This window comes from Squalius cephalus (assembly GCF_949319135.1).
Source record: "Squalius cephalus genome assembly, chromosome: 7".
Taxonomy (NCBI): Eukaryota; Metazoa; Chordata; class Actinopteri; order Cypriniformes; family Leuciscidae; genus Squalius; species Squalius cephalus.
Genome location: NC_137128.1, coordinates 42,336,459 through 42,354,570, shown reverse-complemented (window position 1 = coordinate 42,354,570; position 18,112 = coordinate 42,336,459). Strand labels below are relative to the sequence as shown.

Genomic DNA, 18,112 nt, shown 5'->3' with positions numbered 1-18,112 from the left:
TTGTACACGTAATGCTTGTTAATCTTTTAATAGCAATGTATCTGTTGTGTTTTCTGTTTGGATTTCTCTCAGATTTTAGAGCTCCTAATCTAAACAGTGAAAGTACTAATGGTAAATGTAGAACTTTCAAATGTAAATTGGACCTATTGAAGATAGCAGAAAAAGGCACAACACACAAAAGAAAATGATTAACTCTTCTGCTCATCATGTTGACCCTCGTGATCTGAGTGTTTGCGTAAAGTCTGCGCACATGCTCTCGCACAGGCGCAGTCGTGAGTCGTCATCTGACTGACTGATGAGAGTTGGGCGACTCCAGGAAGACGCTGCTGTTATGACAGTAAATTAACAAAATAAACATACATGAAAATAAAATATCAATGAACAGATTATAACATCTCACAGCACGTACAACGAACACCACGTCCGGGTAAGTACATTCACATGACCTCGAGAATTTAACGATATGTGCATGAAAAAGCGCAGACCTCTGAATGCTAATGTAGTTAGCCAGGTAGCATCTGTCACTGTTGGCCTTTCTGCACAGAAATTCATCGCGATTATTACAATAAATTAAACAGGTTACAGTTTTATTGTATCTTTTCCCTAAAACATTCCTATTTCGAGCAGGTGTTCGCAACGATCTTTATCTGTTTGTGTTAGCTTGGTTACTGCCAGCTGCAAACAAATACAGATACACAAATGCACAATATCAGTATATATGAAAATATATATCAACAATACTACAAGATTGCAAAAACACATATTAAAAGACTTAAGTACACACCACGTGTACAAAGCACAATAAGTAAATTTAACCTTCACTGATTTATTTAATTGAATCAGGATTATTATAGTTTACTAAAACCATAAAAAAACATTTTTGTTACTTAAAATAAAACAAAACATTAAACATTTTTAATTTATCGTTTTCATTTAGTTCACCTTGATGTACTAAATTAACTAAAACTGAAATAAAAAATAATATAAAACGTAATATATAAAATTAATGATTTTTTATATTTTTATATATAGGCCTATATTATATGATGAATGCATATAAAAGTATATAAACATCAGAAAATGACTAAAACTTAAATTAAAATGAAGGAAATATGAAAATAAAAACGAATTAAAAATATTAATAAACACTATAATAGGATCGCAATGATACTAAGATAACACTGCAGTGCTTTTAACCCATAACCATTGTAGTACCTTTACTGCTATTTGTGCCATTTACTGCTCTTTCAATAATTTTGAGTACATTTAAACCTTGTTGTTGGGGTTGGGTCATTCAGTACATTTGGTCCTGCGGTTTGGGTCATTTTCAGCACTCTTAACCCCTGCTGTTTTTGTCAACCCTGCCGTTCGGGATCAGTTACTATGGAGGAGACGAACAGAGAGGCCGTTGCCACAGCGGTGCAGAGGGTTGCTGGGATGCTTCAGCGCTCGGACCAGCTGGACAAAGTGGAGCAGTACAGACGGAGAGAGGCGCGCAAGAAAGCATCCGTGGAAGCAAGATTAAAGGTGACGCCATTTCCATTTAACCCTCTGCTGATCTATTATGATTGCTTTTACCAGTTCATTAAACCAAACCATGCTCTTCATCAGGCTGCCATTCAGTCTCAGTTGGATGGGGTACGAACAGGCCTCACGCAGCTCCATAATGCTCTGTGTGATGTGAAAGACATCCAGAACTCTCTGGCCGATGTCAGTAAAGACTGGAGGCAGAGCATCAACACAATAGAGAACCTGAAGGATGTGAAGGATGCCGTGGTTCAGCACAGTCAGCTGGCTTCAGCCGTGGAGAACCTCAAAAACATTTTCTCAGGTGAGGACGTGTGCTCGCACAGTTAATGTACAGGATCAAAATAATATCAGTAGTTGGGTTCCACTAGTTGGTCGGTCATTTAGCCGAGGATTAAAAATAGGATCTGTTTTTTTGTTTTTCCCTGAATAATAGTAATGTTATTATTTTTCTGAGATGGTCTGTTTTTTAAGTTTATTTTCTCCAACATTTGTATTTATTTCTACTATTTATTAATTTATTTATTTATCTTTAATATTTATTAGCTGTTTTTTGTTTGATTGCACATTCATATGTTGTTTTTCTGTTTTTAATATATAAATTATGTATGTATTTTCATTTATTTTATTTAAAAATTAAAATGATTTATTTTAATATATAAAATAAAATTGATTAGTTGGTTATCAGATGATTGTGCATTTACAGGTTTAATTGCAGATTAACAATTTGTTTTTCCCAATTTGTAGTAATTTAGCATATTTATTTTTTACTTAATAATATTGTTATTATTTTTCTAAGATGGTGTCTGTTTTTTTCTGTAGACAACATGTTAAGTTTATTTTTCTCCAACAATATTTTTATTTATTTATTTATTTATTTATTTATTAACAGTTGTTTTCTGATTTTGGTATACATTTATTTTATTTTATTTAAAAAATAAAATGATTTATATTTTAATATATGTGATAAAACTATTAGCTATTTATCAGGTGATTTTCCCCAACAGTATTTCCGTCAGTTGTACTACTTATTTAGTTAGTTAGTTAGTTAATTAATTTAAAGAATATATATTTATTAGCTATTTTCAAGTTGATGGCACATTTACATTAGCCTGACTACGTCAGACTTCGTACTTCCGCTCAATTTCATTTCGCTTCTGTACTCAGTCTGAGATAGCGACCGTTTTCCCCGTTTTCCTCCGGCCTGAAAACAGCCGGCCAATCAACGAACAGAGGGCGGCCTGAGAGCCGTGACGTAGACGCTGATTGTACCGTGGATGCGTAGATTTACTTCACATTATCTCCAAAAGTCGTTCACAGCCATGTTCACTCCGGTATTTCACTCGATGGTTTTGTTTTCGCATCATACATGTGTTTACAGTGGAAGTTCGATGCGGCTGAGCCGGCTCATAACACACGTCATAACCAAACGTTATGTGATTGGCTTACGGATAACCAATGATTTTAAACTTCAGACAAGCGCCCTAACCTCCCCCCCCCCCCCCGCCCCGCGAGAAAGAAAACGCTTTTCAATTATGCCATGCCAGACTCTGTCTGTGAAGCAAAGCGAAGTAGCAGAGTTTGGTATTACCAGGCTACATTTACATGATGTTTTTCTTAATTTTCTTCCTTTGTTTCTTTCCTTATTTTTTAATAAATAAAATAAAAATATTTTTGTTTTATTTTATTTATTTATTTAGTTAGATAAAACATTTAAATTTTGCTATTTATTAGCCATTTTCAGGTGATTGCACATTTATAGATTGTTTTTCAATTCAATACAATATTTGAGTGATTTTTACTACTTGATTATGTAGCCTATTTCTTTATTTACTTATTTCTTTAAATAAATATTCATAAATACATTTTATAAAAATGTATTTTAGGTTATTTTATATTTTATTTTACTTATTTATTTTTATTTTAGAATTGATGCTAGATGCTATATTGGTATAATTTTCATTTGTTGACAGTGAACTCATATTTTCTCTTTCTCTACAGTACCTGAGATTGTACAAGAGACCCAGAATCTGATCGAACAGGGCGAGCTTCTTCAAGCCCACCGCAAGCTGATGGACCTGGAGTGCTCCCGCGACGACCTCATGTACGAGCAGTACCGCATGGACAGCAAGAACGTCCATGACATGAACCTCATTCGTGGCTACTTCGGCCAGGTGCAGGGCCTGTCGGAGGAACTGTCCAAACAACTCTGGATGGTCCTCCAACGTGCCATGGTCACTGTCCGCCGCGACCCCACCATGCTGGTGTCTGTGGTTCGAATCATCGAGCGCGAAGAGAAGATCGACCGCAGGATGCTGGATCGTAAGAAGCAGACTGGCTTCATCCCGCCTGGGAGGCCCAAATGCTGGAAAAAACGCATGAATGAAGTCCTAGAGGGCACCGTGAGCGGTCGCATCGAGAGCACGCAGTCAGAAACACGCGAGTCTGACAAAATGTGGTTGGTGAGGTTGCTGGAGATCATGAGGAAGTACGTACTGGACGACCTGATCATAGTGAAGAACATGATGGTGCAGTGCTTCCCTCCTCACTACAACACCTTCCAGGTGTTCTTCGACCTCTATCATAAGTCGGTGTCGGCGCGGGTGCAGGAGCTCGCCGCAGAGGATCTAGAAGCCAATGAGATCGTGTCTCTTCTCACATGGGTCCTCAACACGTATAAAAGGTAAGATACATGTGGACTGTGTTTATCATAGTACTTGAGTGCTATGGAGTGATAGCAATGATTGTGAAAACTGATTAATTATGATATTTTAATGGCACATTGGGTGCTAACTTGAAGTACAGTTACTTTTTAGCCGATTTTTAACACGCTTTGTAAAGTTACAGTGTCGGTAGTATATGTAAATGTACAATGTTTACTCTTTCTCAGTGTTACCAGGATTGAGAAATTCCTGTTTATTAGTCAGCTAAAGTCCGCTCCAGGGCTTTCGTGAAAACTACAGATTGTACTTTCACATTTTTGAATCCCCGCCCACAGACAGTCAGATCGACAGAGGGTTATTAACAGAACAGTTGAGTAGGTTTATCACTGTAAATTGAATTGTCCTATGTCTACTCTTTAAACAGCTCTCTCTGTTTGGCCTAAAACACTGTGTTCGTGGTCATCCAGTTTGAAATGTTAACTACAAACATGAAGGTTTTTCGTTTTCTCTGTATTTACAATGCTTTGCAGCCTTAAAGCCTAATTTATACTTCTGCGTCGAACTTACATCGTAGCTACGTCGTAGGCTGTGTGTAGTGCGCGTACCCTTCGGCGTACCCTGACCCTCCAAAAATGTAACAACGCGTCAACTCTACGCGGACGCAAGCGCTGTGATTGGTCTGCTAGGACCGCTCCCTCGGGTTTCACATGCTCCCTCTGCGCACGTGAACTCGGACAACGACGCAGAAATATCAATGAAAACCAACTCGTTGCGAGCGTAGAGGCTCCGGCGTAGGTCTGACGCAGAAGTATAAATCAGCCTTTAGCCTCTGCCTACAACACACTGGATCCTTCACTGGTAAAACTCAAAGTTACTCACTACCATTAAACGTTTACTCTTTGAATTCTAGCACCCGGGAACAATACAAGTCAACACAATTGTGACTAAAAGTTAACTAAGAAGTATTTCCTACTAAAGCAAGGCAGTATTTGGCTCTGGTCAAGATATAGCAGACTGGGAGTGGCCTTGGCATAATGGGTGTCAAAGGTTTACTAACTATTTGGAAAAAGGAAAGACAACAGCCTTTATTTCTCTGTTTCCTCTAGACAGTAGCACTGATTTCAACCATTTTTGTTACAAAATAATAATAAAAATACTACTACTAATAACTATTATAATTATATATAATAATATTTTATTATGTTTCTAAGATAGATTTTTCTGTTGATACTGGTTATATTATATATAATAATAATATTGTGAATTTATAGCTGTATTATTTCCAGCAGTTATTGCAAATAGTAAACCTAGTAGATTTTCCTTGTAAAGAAAACATTTGCTTGATGGAAAACTACCCTCTGTGATGTTGTAGTTACTTCTCGAACTCAGCATTGCATTCCTCAGTGGCAGATCAGTCTGTCAAAGTGCAGCAGAGAGCAATTATCTCAATATTTAAAGCAGAGCGGAGAGCAGAAGAACAGCTTTGGGTGCTTAATCTGACTGATGGACTCAAAACAGACCTTCACATTGTGTGCGCTCACAGGACTGGAGTCAGAGGAAGATTAATACACTGATGTGCACCAGAGTAAACACACCAGAGCAGGAGAGAGACAGGCAGTTCTGCCTTTGGTGCTGTTTTAGTTGGGATGCATTATATGGACTAGGCATTATTTTTTTTATTTCTTTGCATAGCCTACATAAGTTTTATTTTATATTTATATACTTTATATACTTTATAAAATATTTATCAATATTTTGAATTGGCTTTAACTGTTATATTTTCAGTTTCATTTAGTAATTTTGTTATGTCTTTTTGTTATTTCTATTAGGGTTTATATATATATATATATATATATATGTATAATATTTCTTTTTAGCTTTAATTTCTTTTTATTTAATATTTTAATTATTTTTTTTCCATTTGTGGCGTTTTTGCCTTTTATTAGGATTGAACAGTAGCTTGACAGGAAGTAAGAGAGAGAGGATCGGGAAAGGGCCACGAGCCGGGACTCGAACTCGGGTCGCCCGAAGCGCAACAGCGCTACATGTCGGCGCACTTGCCCATGACGCTATCGGCCGACTGCTATAAAGATCTTATCCTTGTCTTATTTCACGTCAAAAAAAGGAAGAAATGAGAAACTATTTACTGTAGTGTTAAGCATTACGACATTATTTTCATGACAATTACTGTAAGTACATTCTCACCTAACTTCAGTTTCAAAACCAGTTTTTGCAGTAAGGGTGGAACAGATTGTAATTGATCCGTGATTCGTACGGACCAGGCCACATGTGATGTGCGGAGTTTGTCATTTGCATTGCATGTGTTTTGTCTTGCCAATTTACACATTCAAACGATTTTAAACTGTTCCAGTGCAAGAAGAGGTGAAAAGAGAACTCAATTTCAGATAGCGTGCGAAAACCATATTGAGTAAAGCCATTACTCTGACATTGACAAAGAGCAGAAACAGGTGTAATTCATGCGCATTTGTATGTCTGATTCTGTCTTTGGCAGTGTGGATATGATGGGTGATCCTGATCTGCAGCCCGAGTGTGACGTCAAGAAGTTGGAGCCGCTGTTGCCTGACAAAGTGGTGGATGATTTGCTGGGCAAATACCTCAAAACGTTCACTGTGAGTTCCTCAAGTCTGCAGCACTGGCTTAAAAATTCAAATATTATCAGCCTTTAATTTTAGTGTTTAGTCTTTTGAAATATTGTCGGTGCTGGGAAGTAACATTATATGTAATCTGATTCCAAAAATTATGTTCATCAGGGTTCGTACAAGGTGCCTAAAGTGCTTGAAGTACTTGAATTTTACTTTTTGAAATTTAAGTCCTGGAAAATCCTTGAAAACCGTTTAAAAAAGTGCTTGAATTTTTCAGAGAAAATACAATCGTTTCAACGCAAAATTAATGCTGCAGTCCGTCTGAGATATACAGCTATTTCACATGGCTATGAGCATGATATTAAGTGTATGATAAGTATATAATACAACTTTCATTCTTCAGGTCAATCATATATTCATGGGAAAAAATCAGTTTCAATATCCTTTCAATGGTTAAGGGGATTTCCCAAGCCTGACAGCGCTGGTCAATGGATTGATGTCTATGAAGTGAAACATCAGATACCATATATATGTAATTTGAGTAAAATAATTAAATAAATGAATAAATAAAAATAATAAAGATATTGTTTGATAAGTGCTGATTGAAGTCCTTGAAATCCCAAAAAGTAGTGCTTGAAAAGTCCTTGAAAGTCCTGGAATTTCATTTTACAGAATCTTTACGAACCCTGGTACATGTAAAATATAATCGTATTCAAATGTATGTGATAAACAAGTTAAGGATAAAAGTAAAGTCAAAAGTAATCTAAAAGTAGTCAGATGTAATTAAGTTACTAACTATAGTTTTATTGTAGTTATGGACTACTATTTGTGAGTAATCTTCCCAGCACTGAATATTGTGTGTGCACGAGCATTATCAGTTCAGCAAGTGTTTATTTTTTTCCATTTCTCTCTAGTCAAACATCACAGGCTGGCTGCGTAAAGCTCTAGAAACGGATAAGAAAGACTGGCAGAAGGAGACGGAGCCTGAGGGCGACCAGAACGGCTACTACCAGACCACCTTACCTGCTATTGTCTTCCAGGTACAACAACTTCTATCTGGCCTCATGCTTTCATGCACCCACTCGCATGAGGTCTTTTCATTCAAATATCCCTCTTTATCATCAGATGTTTGAGCAGAATCTCCAGGTGGCCGCTCAGATCAACGAGACCTTTAAAGAGCAGGTGCTTAAAGTCTGTCTGAAGCAGATGAACTCATTCCTAGTAAGGTATTGTGATCTCAAACTACCCATTTTCTTTATTTTTTCCCCCCGTTTGTTATTACTGTGTTAGCTCAGTAGCAGGCACACTTTCACCCTTCGTACATGTGTATTCAGGTACCGAGAGGAGGCGATCGCCTATAAGGAGGAACATCTGAAAGATCGCCAGCTTCCGCAGTGCTACGTTCAGTACATGATTGCCATTATCAACAACTGTCAAACCTTCAAGTGAGTGTCTCTTAATCATTTCTTGAATTCTTTTTTTTTTTTTTAAGTAACACATTACATTATTACATACTCCTGATTCAGACCCAGCTGGGCCTTAAGAAGTGTTAAATTCAGTTTGATCAATTTAAGGTAAAAAAAAAAAAAAGTCTTAAATGTGGTATTTTAAATGGTAACACATAGTTTAATTATCATTTTATGATGTATTAATTTGAGGACGTAAAACAAATCACAATACTGCCTAATGTGACTCTTAAACTGTAAAAGGTGATGATTTAATGAAATAAATGCGAGCGATGTACGTTTCATTGTCTAAATGCGGCACTGTTGCGCGCTGTACATGCTTCGTGGTTTTAGAGCAGTTCGCAATCGATGAATAACATTTGCATTTATCCCCGAGCAATTGTTAATGATCTACTGTTGATTAATTTTGACAATGTTTACAGTACGGTGTTTATAAATGTTGTAGATGGTTGTAATAAACATCAGCATTTTAGCTCCCTCATTTTTTTTTAATGAGCAGCAGGAAGTAGTACAGTATAGACATACGCTATCATTTGTATTTGTGCAGGTCTTAAAAAGAACTTTTTGGATACCATGCAAAAAAAAATTCAATATTACTTTTTCTGGAAAATAATGCATTGTTTTTGCTTATATTATGGGGCTGTTGAATGCTTGAATCTGATTGGTTGACGAACGTTCTTAGTTGTGCAACTATTAGGGAAATGCATGGCTAAAGTAGTTCCAGGCAGGTCTTGATTTCAGTCATTTCAAAAGTTCCTTTTTGTATGGAAAGCACATACTGTCTTTCTCCCACTCAAACACACACACACACACACACACACACACACACACACACACACACACACACACATACACATACAGTACGGACACACACTCGCACAGAAACGTGTTGTCAGCGCTGCTCTGATGATTTTATCAGTAAAATAGTTTAGCAACTTAAAAGCTACATGACATTTCTCACTAGCGAGGTAATAACGGCTCTGTTCTTGAAGCAGATACACTTACAGTTTCGCTATTAGTAGAGACGCTGCTGCCGAACACTGTTGAGAGACGCACAGACTCATTATTTTCTAATAATTCAACAGCCCATCGTCAATTATCCCTTACATATTCTTTATCGTCTATAATTGACTGCTAATAAACCAAGCTAATGTTTTAATTAATGTCATTGTTTGTTGTCAGGGAGTCTATAAATAGCCTGAAAAGGAAGTACTCTCAGTCGACTGAAAGCACTCAGAACGACGCTGCCATAGATAAGCTCCTGAATGATGTGGCCAGAGAGGGCTGCCAGTTCCTGCTAGATGAAGTCTTCCTGGATTTGGAGGTAAATGCGCTCTTGTCGTGTACGGTCAGTTGCTAAGGTTTAGTGACTGGGATAAACATGCTATATTTTGACTGTTTCTTGCTCTCTCGACAGCATCATCTCAATGAACTGCTGACCCGGAAGTGGTTGTCAGGCTCTCATGCTGTAGACACCATCTGTGTGACAGTGGAAGACTACTTCAACGACTTTTCCAAAATTAAAAAGCCGTATAATCAGGTTTGCACACTAAAACCTTTCAGAATAAGTGTCCTCTTATAGTAGTTTTATTTGTCATGTAATCCTGATAAGATTTAAAGAGCTGTTCCGTACAATCATGTATCTCTATCCTTTAAAAGTTTTGATTATTTTTCATGTTTTTGAAAGATGTCTCATGCTCACCAAGGCTGCATTTGTTTGATCAAAAATACAGGTATAGTGTGAAATATTATTAGGATTTAAAATAAGCATTACTCCAGTCTTCAGTGTCACATGATCCTTCAGAAATCACCCTAATATGTTGATTTGGTGTTTAAGGCGAGACACGGCAGGCAAAAACAGAGATTGTTTCATGCAGTGGTCAGTTTTGAGATTTTGGGCTAGTTTACTCCTTCAGTATGTGTTCTTTCAAGCTGCTATAAAGAAAACGTTGAAAATATACATTAAGATGTTTATTTTATTACATTTTGTTTACTTGCGGCAGTAAGTTTCTCCCGAATTTACCAAGAAGTTATCATTCCAACGCGACATGCCGAGCTCCGTCTGTTTACTGAAGTCTGTCGTGACCGGTGTCGTTGTAAAGCTCCTGCACAACGCTATGTTGTAACCCAAATATGGGCATTTTCTTTCTATCAGTAACCAAATATGTCGTTCTTTCCAATGACGAATGTTTTGTCGTGTTTTATGTTTCTCTTAAAGCAGGGTCAGATGTTATCAGGGGGTTGGGGGCAAAATGCCAGCAGAATTAATATAAAATTTGCCCTAGTATGAGTTATTTTTATAACTATAACGTATGATATTAAAAAATATTTCCAGAATATTGGCGCGATTGCAAATGTGATAATGATTTTATAAAACAGTTCAGTAAACAAAGAGTGAATATTGTGATGTGACATTTTAGACATAATATTCCAAATATTCTCTGTTTTTGCTCTGTTTCTCCAATGACAATAGTTCCAAACAAGCCACAGAAAGAGTTATGCGTATCTGAACAAATTCGTTTCCTAATGAAAGCATATATCCTGAAATCCCTCTGAATTATTGTGTGTAAACAAAATGAAAAAAGAATTTTGCACCTGGCTTTATCATATGTTCAGATCTATCTACCGAAAATATATGCAAAATCGCGCATATTTAATTAGATAATGTCTAATTTGCATAATTAAACATACAAATTTCAAAAACTTGTAATACATTTTTTTTTATTTACTTGTGTAAGTAATCAACTGAGGAAGTTTCATGGTGATATCTATTATTTTTAAATTTGACCCCATTCACCTGTAGTGTCTCGCCTTAAGAAACATTTCTGATTATTGATACTTTGCAGTCACGTGATATCTGGCGGGCAACAAACGCGGTTAGTGCATCCAATCGCACAACAACTATCTGGCATGTCGTGTACACCTCAAAGCAACAACTTTTGTATATTAAAACTGGCAAAGTCCTGGCAAGATCCTTGATTAGTTTACTGGTTTTCGTTGCTAGAGAATGACGTTCTTGCCCGCCAGCCAGTACAACTGACGTCACGTGCAAAGTATCAATTATCAGTGTTGAAAACAGTTGTGCTGCTTAATATTTTTGTGGAAACCACGATACCTTTTTTTTTTTTAGGATTCTTTGATGAATAGAAGGTTACAAAAAAAAAAGAGCATTTATTTGAAATTATGCATTATAAATGTCTTTACTGCCACTTTTGATCAATTTAATGCATCCTCGCTGAACAAAAAAAAAACAACCTTACTAACGCTAAACTTTTGCACAGTATATATAGTAATGTTAATGTGTTTTTAGTGATTTAACATGCGTGTGTTAAACAGGAAATGACGAGTGAGGCTCATCGGCGGGTGGTGGTGGAGTATTTGAAAGCCATCATGCAGAAGCGCATCTCGTTTAAGAATGCAGACGAAAGGAAGGAGGGAGCGGACCGGATGATGAAAGAAGCGGAGCAGTTCAAATTCCTCTTCAGGAAACTTTCTGCTGTGAGTCTCACAAAAGAAACTACAAACACTCTGAATCAGGGTTATTATAGTTTTGCATTTTTCATTAGTTTTTATTTTTATTTCGTTTTGACTTTTTGTTTTCAAATTCAGTTTAGTTGGGTTTGCTAGTTTAGTTTAGTTTTTATTTTTTGAAAATGCTTAGTTTTAGTTTAGTTTTTATTAGTTTTAGTGTTAGTTTTAGTCTTTTTTTGTAATTTGGGTTATTTGTCAGGGGCAAGATTCAAAAAGGTCAGAAAAAGTATTGTGTAATAATTACTCAACAAAAACATCATACAATTTTAGAAAAAAATTCACACCTCATTGAAATTCCTTTACCTCTTACAAAATCCACACGCCGTACCAAAAATCTACACATCTTCTATACAGAATTCACACCCTATACAAATACCACAGCTGTACAATTTTCACACCCTATACTAAATTTACCCTATATACAGTCATTAGGCCTACTCATCTGGATTGAAGCAGCAAACATTAAGTGTAAAAGTAAAAAAATGACATAACATTATTTAATATTTGAATCACAGCTTATAAAGTGTTTTGACATCGACAACCAAAAAGTGCATTTTACCTCAAACTTGCGACTAGTTAACTTTCTAAAGAAGGCGCAATCGCTTCTCGGGTCGACATTAACACAGTGACCAAATTATATTCAGAATTTTTAAGATTTTTATACCACTTTTTAATGTGTGATTGTGTAATGGTGTTCACGAGATAGAGATACCAACCTTTCGCGAACTTGCTTTCAACGTCGAACGAACACTCATTCTCATGGAGACGCGGTGTGCATGGAGGGGAGGGACAAAATACATTGTGTGTGTGTGTGTGTGTGTGTGTGTGCACGCGCGCATGTGAGAGACGCATGAGTGACAGAGAGACGGAGGGAGAGCAGGGAAGGGAAATGCAGCTGAACGAATACGCTGCGTGTTTTAAATAGCGTTAAACAATGAAAGACCTAGACAAAGACGAAAACTAAGGACATTTACTCTATTATTTTATTTTAGTTAGTTTTGCCAAACACACATTACAGTTTTAGTTAGTTATCGTTTTTTTGTAATGCCTCGTTTTTATTTTTATTTCAGGTAACAACTGTTTTTTCCCACCTAGTTTTCGTTTTTTTGTTCGTTTTCATTAACGATTATAACCTTGAACTGAATGATGTCTCTAGAATCTTCTGCTATAATACAAGAAGTGAATCAGTGTTGTAATGTAGAGCGCACGCAACTTTCAGACATGATTTTCTTCTCTTCTTTATAGTTCATTTGAGGCAGCTTGTATAGCGCTATTTTGAATGACAAATGCTGAGAGCGCATCCATGTAATAATGCGCAAGTGCTTTCGCTCAGAATTGGACTGAATTGGCTCTGCTCTACCTTTGATATATTTGTGTGCGTGCTCTTGCTCTACAATCCTCTTGTTTCCTAGATAATGTTGCCCAAAGTTATCAGAATAAACTCCCATGATTGACCAATTAAATAACCTAGTGTACCTTTAAATTGCAAATAAATTAAGGATCCATCTTTGTATGTCAAATAATTCCATGTAGCCTACACATTTCGGTAGCATTTTCAAGCAGCTTTTAGTCAGCAAGTTCTCTATCTTTTCTAACTGATCCGACTTCAAATTTTCATTAAACGGCCCCGCCCCCGCCTCCACTCACTCACACCGGCTCAGAGAGAGATTCACTCGGCCAACTTACTGAGGTAAACGCTGCACAATAGTATCGCTCTCTACAACGTCAGAGACGTAATGGTACTTGACTACATTATCAAATAATGTGATAATAGCTAATAATGTGTTGCTAATGTTACACAAACCATGTTCCCTTTCACCATTTCAGAGTCAGACAGCTTCCTTCAAACAACTCAGGACGTCAGGGGAGAAAGACATATAGTTTATCATAATCATAACATCCTAATACACATCATACACCCGCTATATTGCTAAATCAACCCGATTTTGCATATCAACAGAAAAATATACTGGATAACCTGGCTTCTCTTGAGACTCCCCTGCTAGTTTGGTGTTAATGATATGCTAAAGCCTGCCGGCACATTGACGTGATTGGTTACAAGGCAGTTTGTGACGTCTGAAACACCAGCGATTTCAAACTGTGTTTTTGAGACTGTCTTTGGTTCACTGCAGTTTTAAAGAGAAAATACTCAGCAATGGTGTCGACTTATGAATTTGCACATGGTTTGGTTTCTCTTAAAGCATATTAAAAACACCACATAGACATATAAACAACATTAAAAGCATGATTTTCACCACAGGGGGACTTTAAGCTTCATCCACCAAATATCTATCACTAGCAAAGCATATCAACTGCCTTATGACATGCTAGCGATGTGTTAAAACATGTTAGCAACATGCTAATTAATGCCAGCAATGTGTTAAAACATGCTAATTCATTTTAACAATGTGTAAAAACATGCTAATTCATGTTAGCAATGTGTTAAAACATGTTAGCAACATGCTAAAACAAGTTTAAGTTACATACTTATTGTAAATAGGTAATTTATTTATTAAATAATTTAATTCTAGGTGTTTTTAAAACATATTGTATATAGTTCTTCAAGAATAGTATATCAACGTAGTCGATGTAATGTCCGATTTCTCCTAGAGCACCACATAAGCAGAACTCTTACTGATCAAGTCAAGTCAAGTCAACTTTATTTATATAGCGCTTTTCACAATACAGATTGTATCAAAGCAGCTTCACAGTATTAAATAAAATAGTACATCAGTGTTTGTTTCTAGTGTAAAACGTCCACGTTTGGTAATGCTGATCAATAGTATTGTTGATTGATTAATTAAATTAAGTATCCCCAACTGAGCAAGCCAAAGGCAACAGTGGCAAGGAACCGAAAAACTCCATCAGGTGACCTAATGGAGAAAAAAAAAACCTTGGGAGAACCCAGGCTCAGTCGGGGGCCAGTTCTCCTCTGGCGTTTATGACCTAGAGACCGGATTTAACTGTAAGATTAAAAGTATTATATGAATGCCTGGCTGAAAAGATGCGTCTTTAATTTAGTTTTAAACTGGGAGAGCGAGTCTGAGCAACGAACAGTATCAGGAAGGCTATTCCAGAGTTTATGGAATAGTATTAAACTAGTATTAAACAGTAACAACATGTAACGTCATCAGCAGCTTTTTAAAGAGCTCGTTTTGAAGCGTGTGTGTGTGTGTGTTCAGGGAGAGGACTCAGACCGGCTGTGTGACTCCATCAGTGCCATCGCTGAGGTCTTCAAGCTGACCGATCCTGCGCTGCTCTACCTGGAGGTGTCCACCCTGGTGTCCAAATATCCTGACATCAGGTCAGACTTCATTACATTCAAGTGTTTTTCTGAACTTCTAGTACAGATTACAGGTTTTGTGAGATTCACATAAACTCTGAAAAGATCTTTTTTTAGAAAAGATTACTATGAAAATCATTTTTTAATTGTATTTTATTTCATTTTAATTACACTAGCCTGTTTTAAGGGCCATTACGATTTTAGCATTTGAATGATATTTCTGTGATAATTATCAGTCATTACCAATTATCAAAACTACCATTTATTAATGTATTGTAAAATAAATGCCATTTACATCACAGTAATGAAAAAAAAAATCCATTACAGAAATGAATGACATTTATCTATATTGTAAATCATTTATACATCATGGTACTATTTGTTGTATTGCCTTTAATTATGATAATTTAATAATAAAAAAACAGTACATTACTGCATTAGAGTAATAGTAATAAGCCTAAAAATAAAAATTCAGACACATTGCAGTAATTAGTAATTTGAGGGAAAATGGACATAAATTGTCATGAAAATGTCTCAGTATAAAAAAAAAATTGTAATGCCCAATTTTCTTTAAGCAAAATATAGTTTCTCATTTCTTTTCTGATTTTAGCTCAACTAATTTCTCTTTTAGGTAACTTTATCTTTACCAGTGGCTTGAATGGAGTATTACATTTAAACATAAGGTCTTCTTCTTTCATCAGAGAGGAACACATTGTGGCCCTGTTAGCTGTCCGCGGTGATGCCAGTCGAGAAATGAGACAGATGATCATAGAGACTCTGAACCAGAACAAACCGTCCTCTTCCTCTGTGTCTCAGCCGGTCTTCAGAGACATCACCGTGCCTTCCAGCACCATGACCACCATGACCGCCATGACCTCCATGACTGTACCTAAACTGCTGAAATAATCTGACCTTTGACCCCTGGAGCCTTTACTAAGCCACTAACAGGCCACAGAGATTCCCTTAATGCACTTTGGAAATACATTCACTGCAATGTAAGTGGATGATGTTGTGTGTTTGCATGGCAGAAGCTCATGTTGTATGAGGTTGCTGTTTCTGCAGACGGCTTTTGATGTACAGAAACATTTCAGATCTGTAACAAACCACTGAATTCTTCACGTCAGTTTTCATTTCAATAAAATCTGGATTAACACTAAGTGATGTATGATGTTGGATTAAACTACAGGTCATCTCTGTTTATACACACACACACACACATGCCCTGGATCTGCCATCTTATGAGGAACAGGCAGTTTGCGTGAGTATTGAAATGTTTGATCATCCCTCTCTTCTCATTGGCTGTGCTCAAGGGGGAGGAGCTCCAGCATGATGACATGTAATTATTCAAATCTTCATGTAACTGATACAATTTTGATTACACAGTGCCATGACTGGGATTGAATGACTGTGTTCAGATTGGAGTACTAGCAAACTGCTTCATATTTGATTTTAAGAATGAATGTCACATTATACAATAAACAGTTCAAACAGCCACTGTGCAGTCAAGTATATTTAATTCAGGCCCAGTTACATTTTTTTTTTTTTTTCTTAAATCAGCAAGACTACAATATGGTCTCATTTGTAAACATTAATGCATTAGCTAACAAGGACTTACAATAAATTAACAAAATATTTTTATAGCATTTATTAACCTTTTTTAATGTTAAGTTAATAAACATGTTAGTTCACAGTACATCAACTGTTAACAGATACATCTTTTGTTCTTAAAAATAATAGTTCACCCAACAATTTTGTCATCATTTACTCACCTCAATCACAGTTGGTGGTGTTTCCAGAATTTTTAAGTGAAATAGTATTACAAGTTAATTAATAATTAAGTCAATAACCTAAACACATTTGCAGGTTCTCTTATAAGTCGGTTAATGGTCACATGACATGCAGGTAAACAAATAAAAAATGTAATGATTTTTGTAAACATTTTATTTTAAAATGATTTACTTTAATTATCAGCTTTTCGTTAAACCCAGTCTGGGAAACCCTGACGTAATGAAATGTTTAATCCATGTTGCTGATAAAGAATGCAATGTATTTTCTTTCTCTTTGTGTGTTTATATGGTCCAAGTATGATATGATGATAAATGAGTTAGATCAAAAGTAATCTAAAAGTAGTCTGATTACCTAAAATGTGTTATTGTAACTACAATTTTTGTCATGTAATTTGGTATCAGTAACCGACTACAATTTGTAAGTAATCTACCCACAATGCATCACTTGACAAGATTTCAAATCAAAAGCAACACCACAAAATGTTTGTTTTCTTATATTTATTGCTAATATTTCTTGACCGAAATGATCAATTTGCCAAAAAATGCAAACGTGATCAGATTAATTTGACCTCTCAGTACAGATTAATCAACATTTACATATGAAATACAGTAAACTTAAACTCGGAGGCAGATTTCAAACCTCATCCATACAGTACATCTTCATAAATCTATAAAAAGTGTAACGAATACAGTCGACATGGTTTGAACCTCGAGTAGTTAACTCCCTTTCGAGTCTATTTACAGATTAGTAACAATTTACCAAACCAAATGAAAGCACATTTAAAAACCTGCAACACTGTTGTGGAAAGCGACTCGTCAACTCCACCGCATGTTACTAACCATAAATGTGCTAAAAACTCCTGGACAAGCATTAAAGGCCTTGAGCCCTTCAGCAAAATCTCATGAAAATATCAAAATAAAATCCTTTCATGTATTTTTCTCAATACAAACATGCCAAATCTCCTTATATATATTTGTATATATTTATAAAAAAAAAAAAAAAAGTTAGGGCTGCTTTGGCAAAACTGCAATATAATTTCAGAAATACACCTTTGAAATTTTAAATATGTACTTTAAACACAAAGACTTAAGACTCGAAAGAATTTCCAACACACTTGCAGCTGCTTGCACGGCAATAGGCACAAAATGTTCGCCTTCTGGTTCTTTGACAATTCGCAGAAAAATGTTTTCAACACACAAGCAAGATATTATGGATGCTCAAAGCTGTCCTGCATTAACCATAACTTTTCTT

General features: G+C 36.1%; 1 protein-coding gene across 1 annotated transcript; it reads left to right on the top strand.

Moving 5' to 3' along the window:
• The first annotated feature begins 266 nt into the window (after positions 1-266).
• Positions 267-16,566, top strand: exoc3 (exocyst complex component 3). The gene is made up of 13 exons (XM_079877696.1): positions 267-427; positions 1,379-1,527; positions 1,612-1,831; positions 3,529-4,210; positions 6,703-6,820; positions 7,708-7,833; positions 7,919-8,019; positions 8,128-8,238; positions 9,442-9,583; positions 9,677-9,799; positions 11,596-11,757; positions 14,973-15,094; positions 15,775-16,566. Exons 2-13 carry the CDS (start codon positions 1,384-1,386, stop codon positions 15,977-15,979), a joined length of 2,256 nt encoding a protein of 751 aa, XP_079733822.1. The 5' UTR covers positions 267-427; positions 1,379-1,383; the 3' UTR covers positions 15,980-16,566.
• The last annotated feature ends 1,546 nt before the right edge of the window (positions 16,567-18,112 follow it).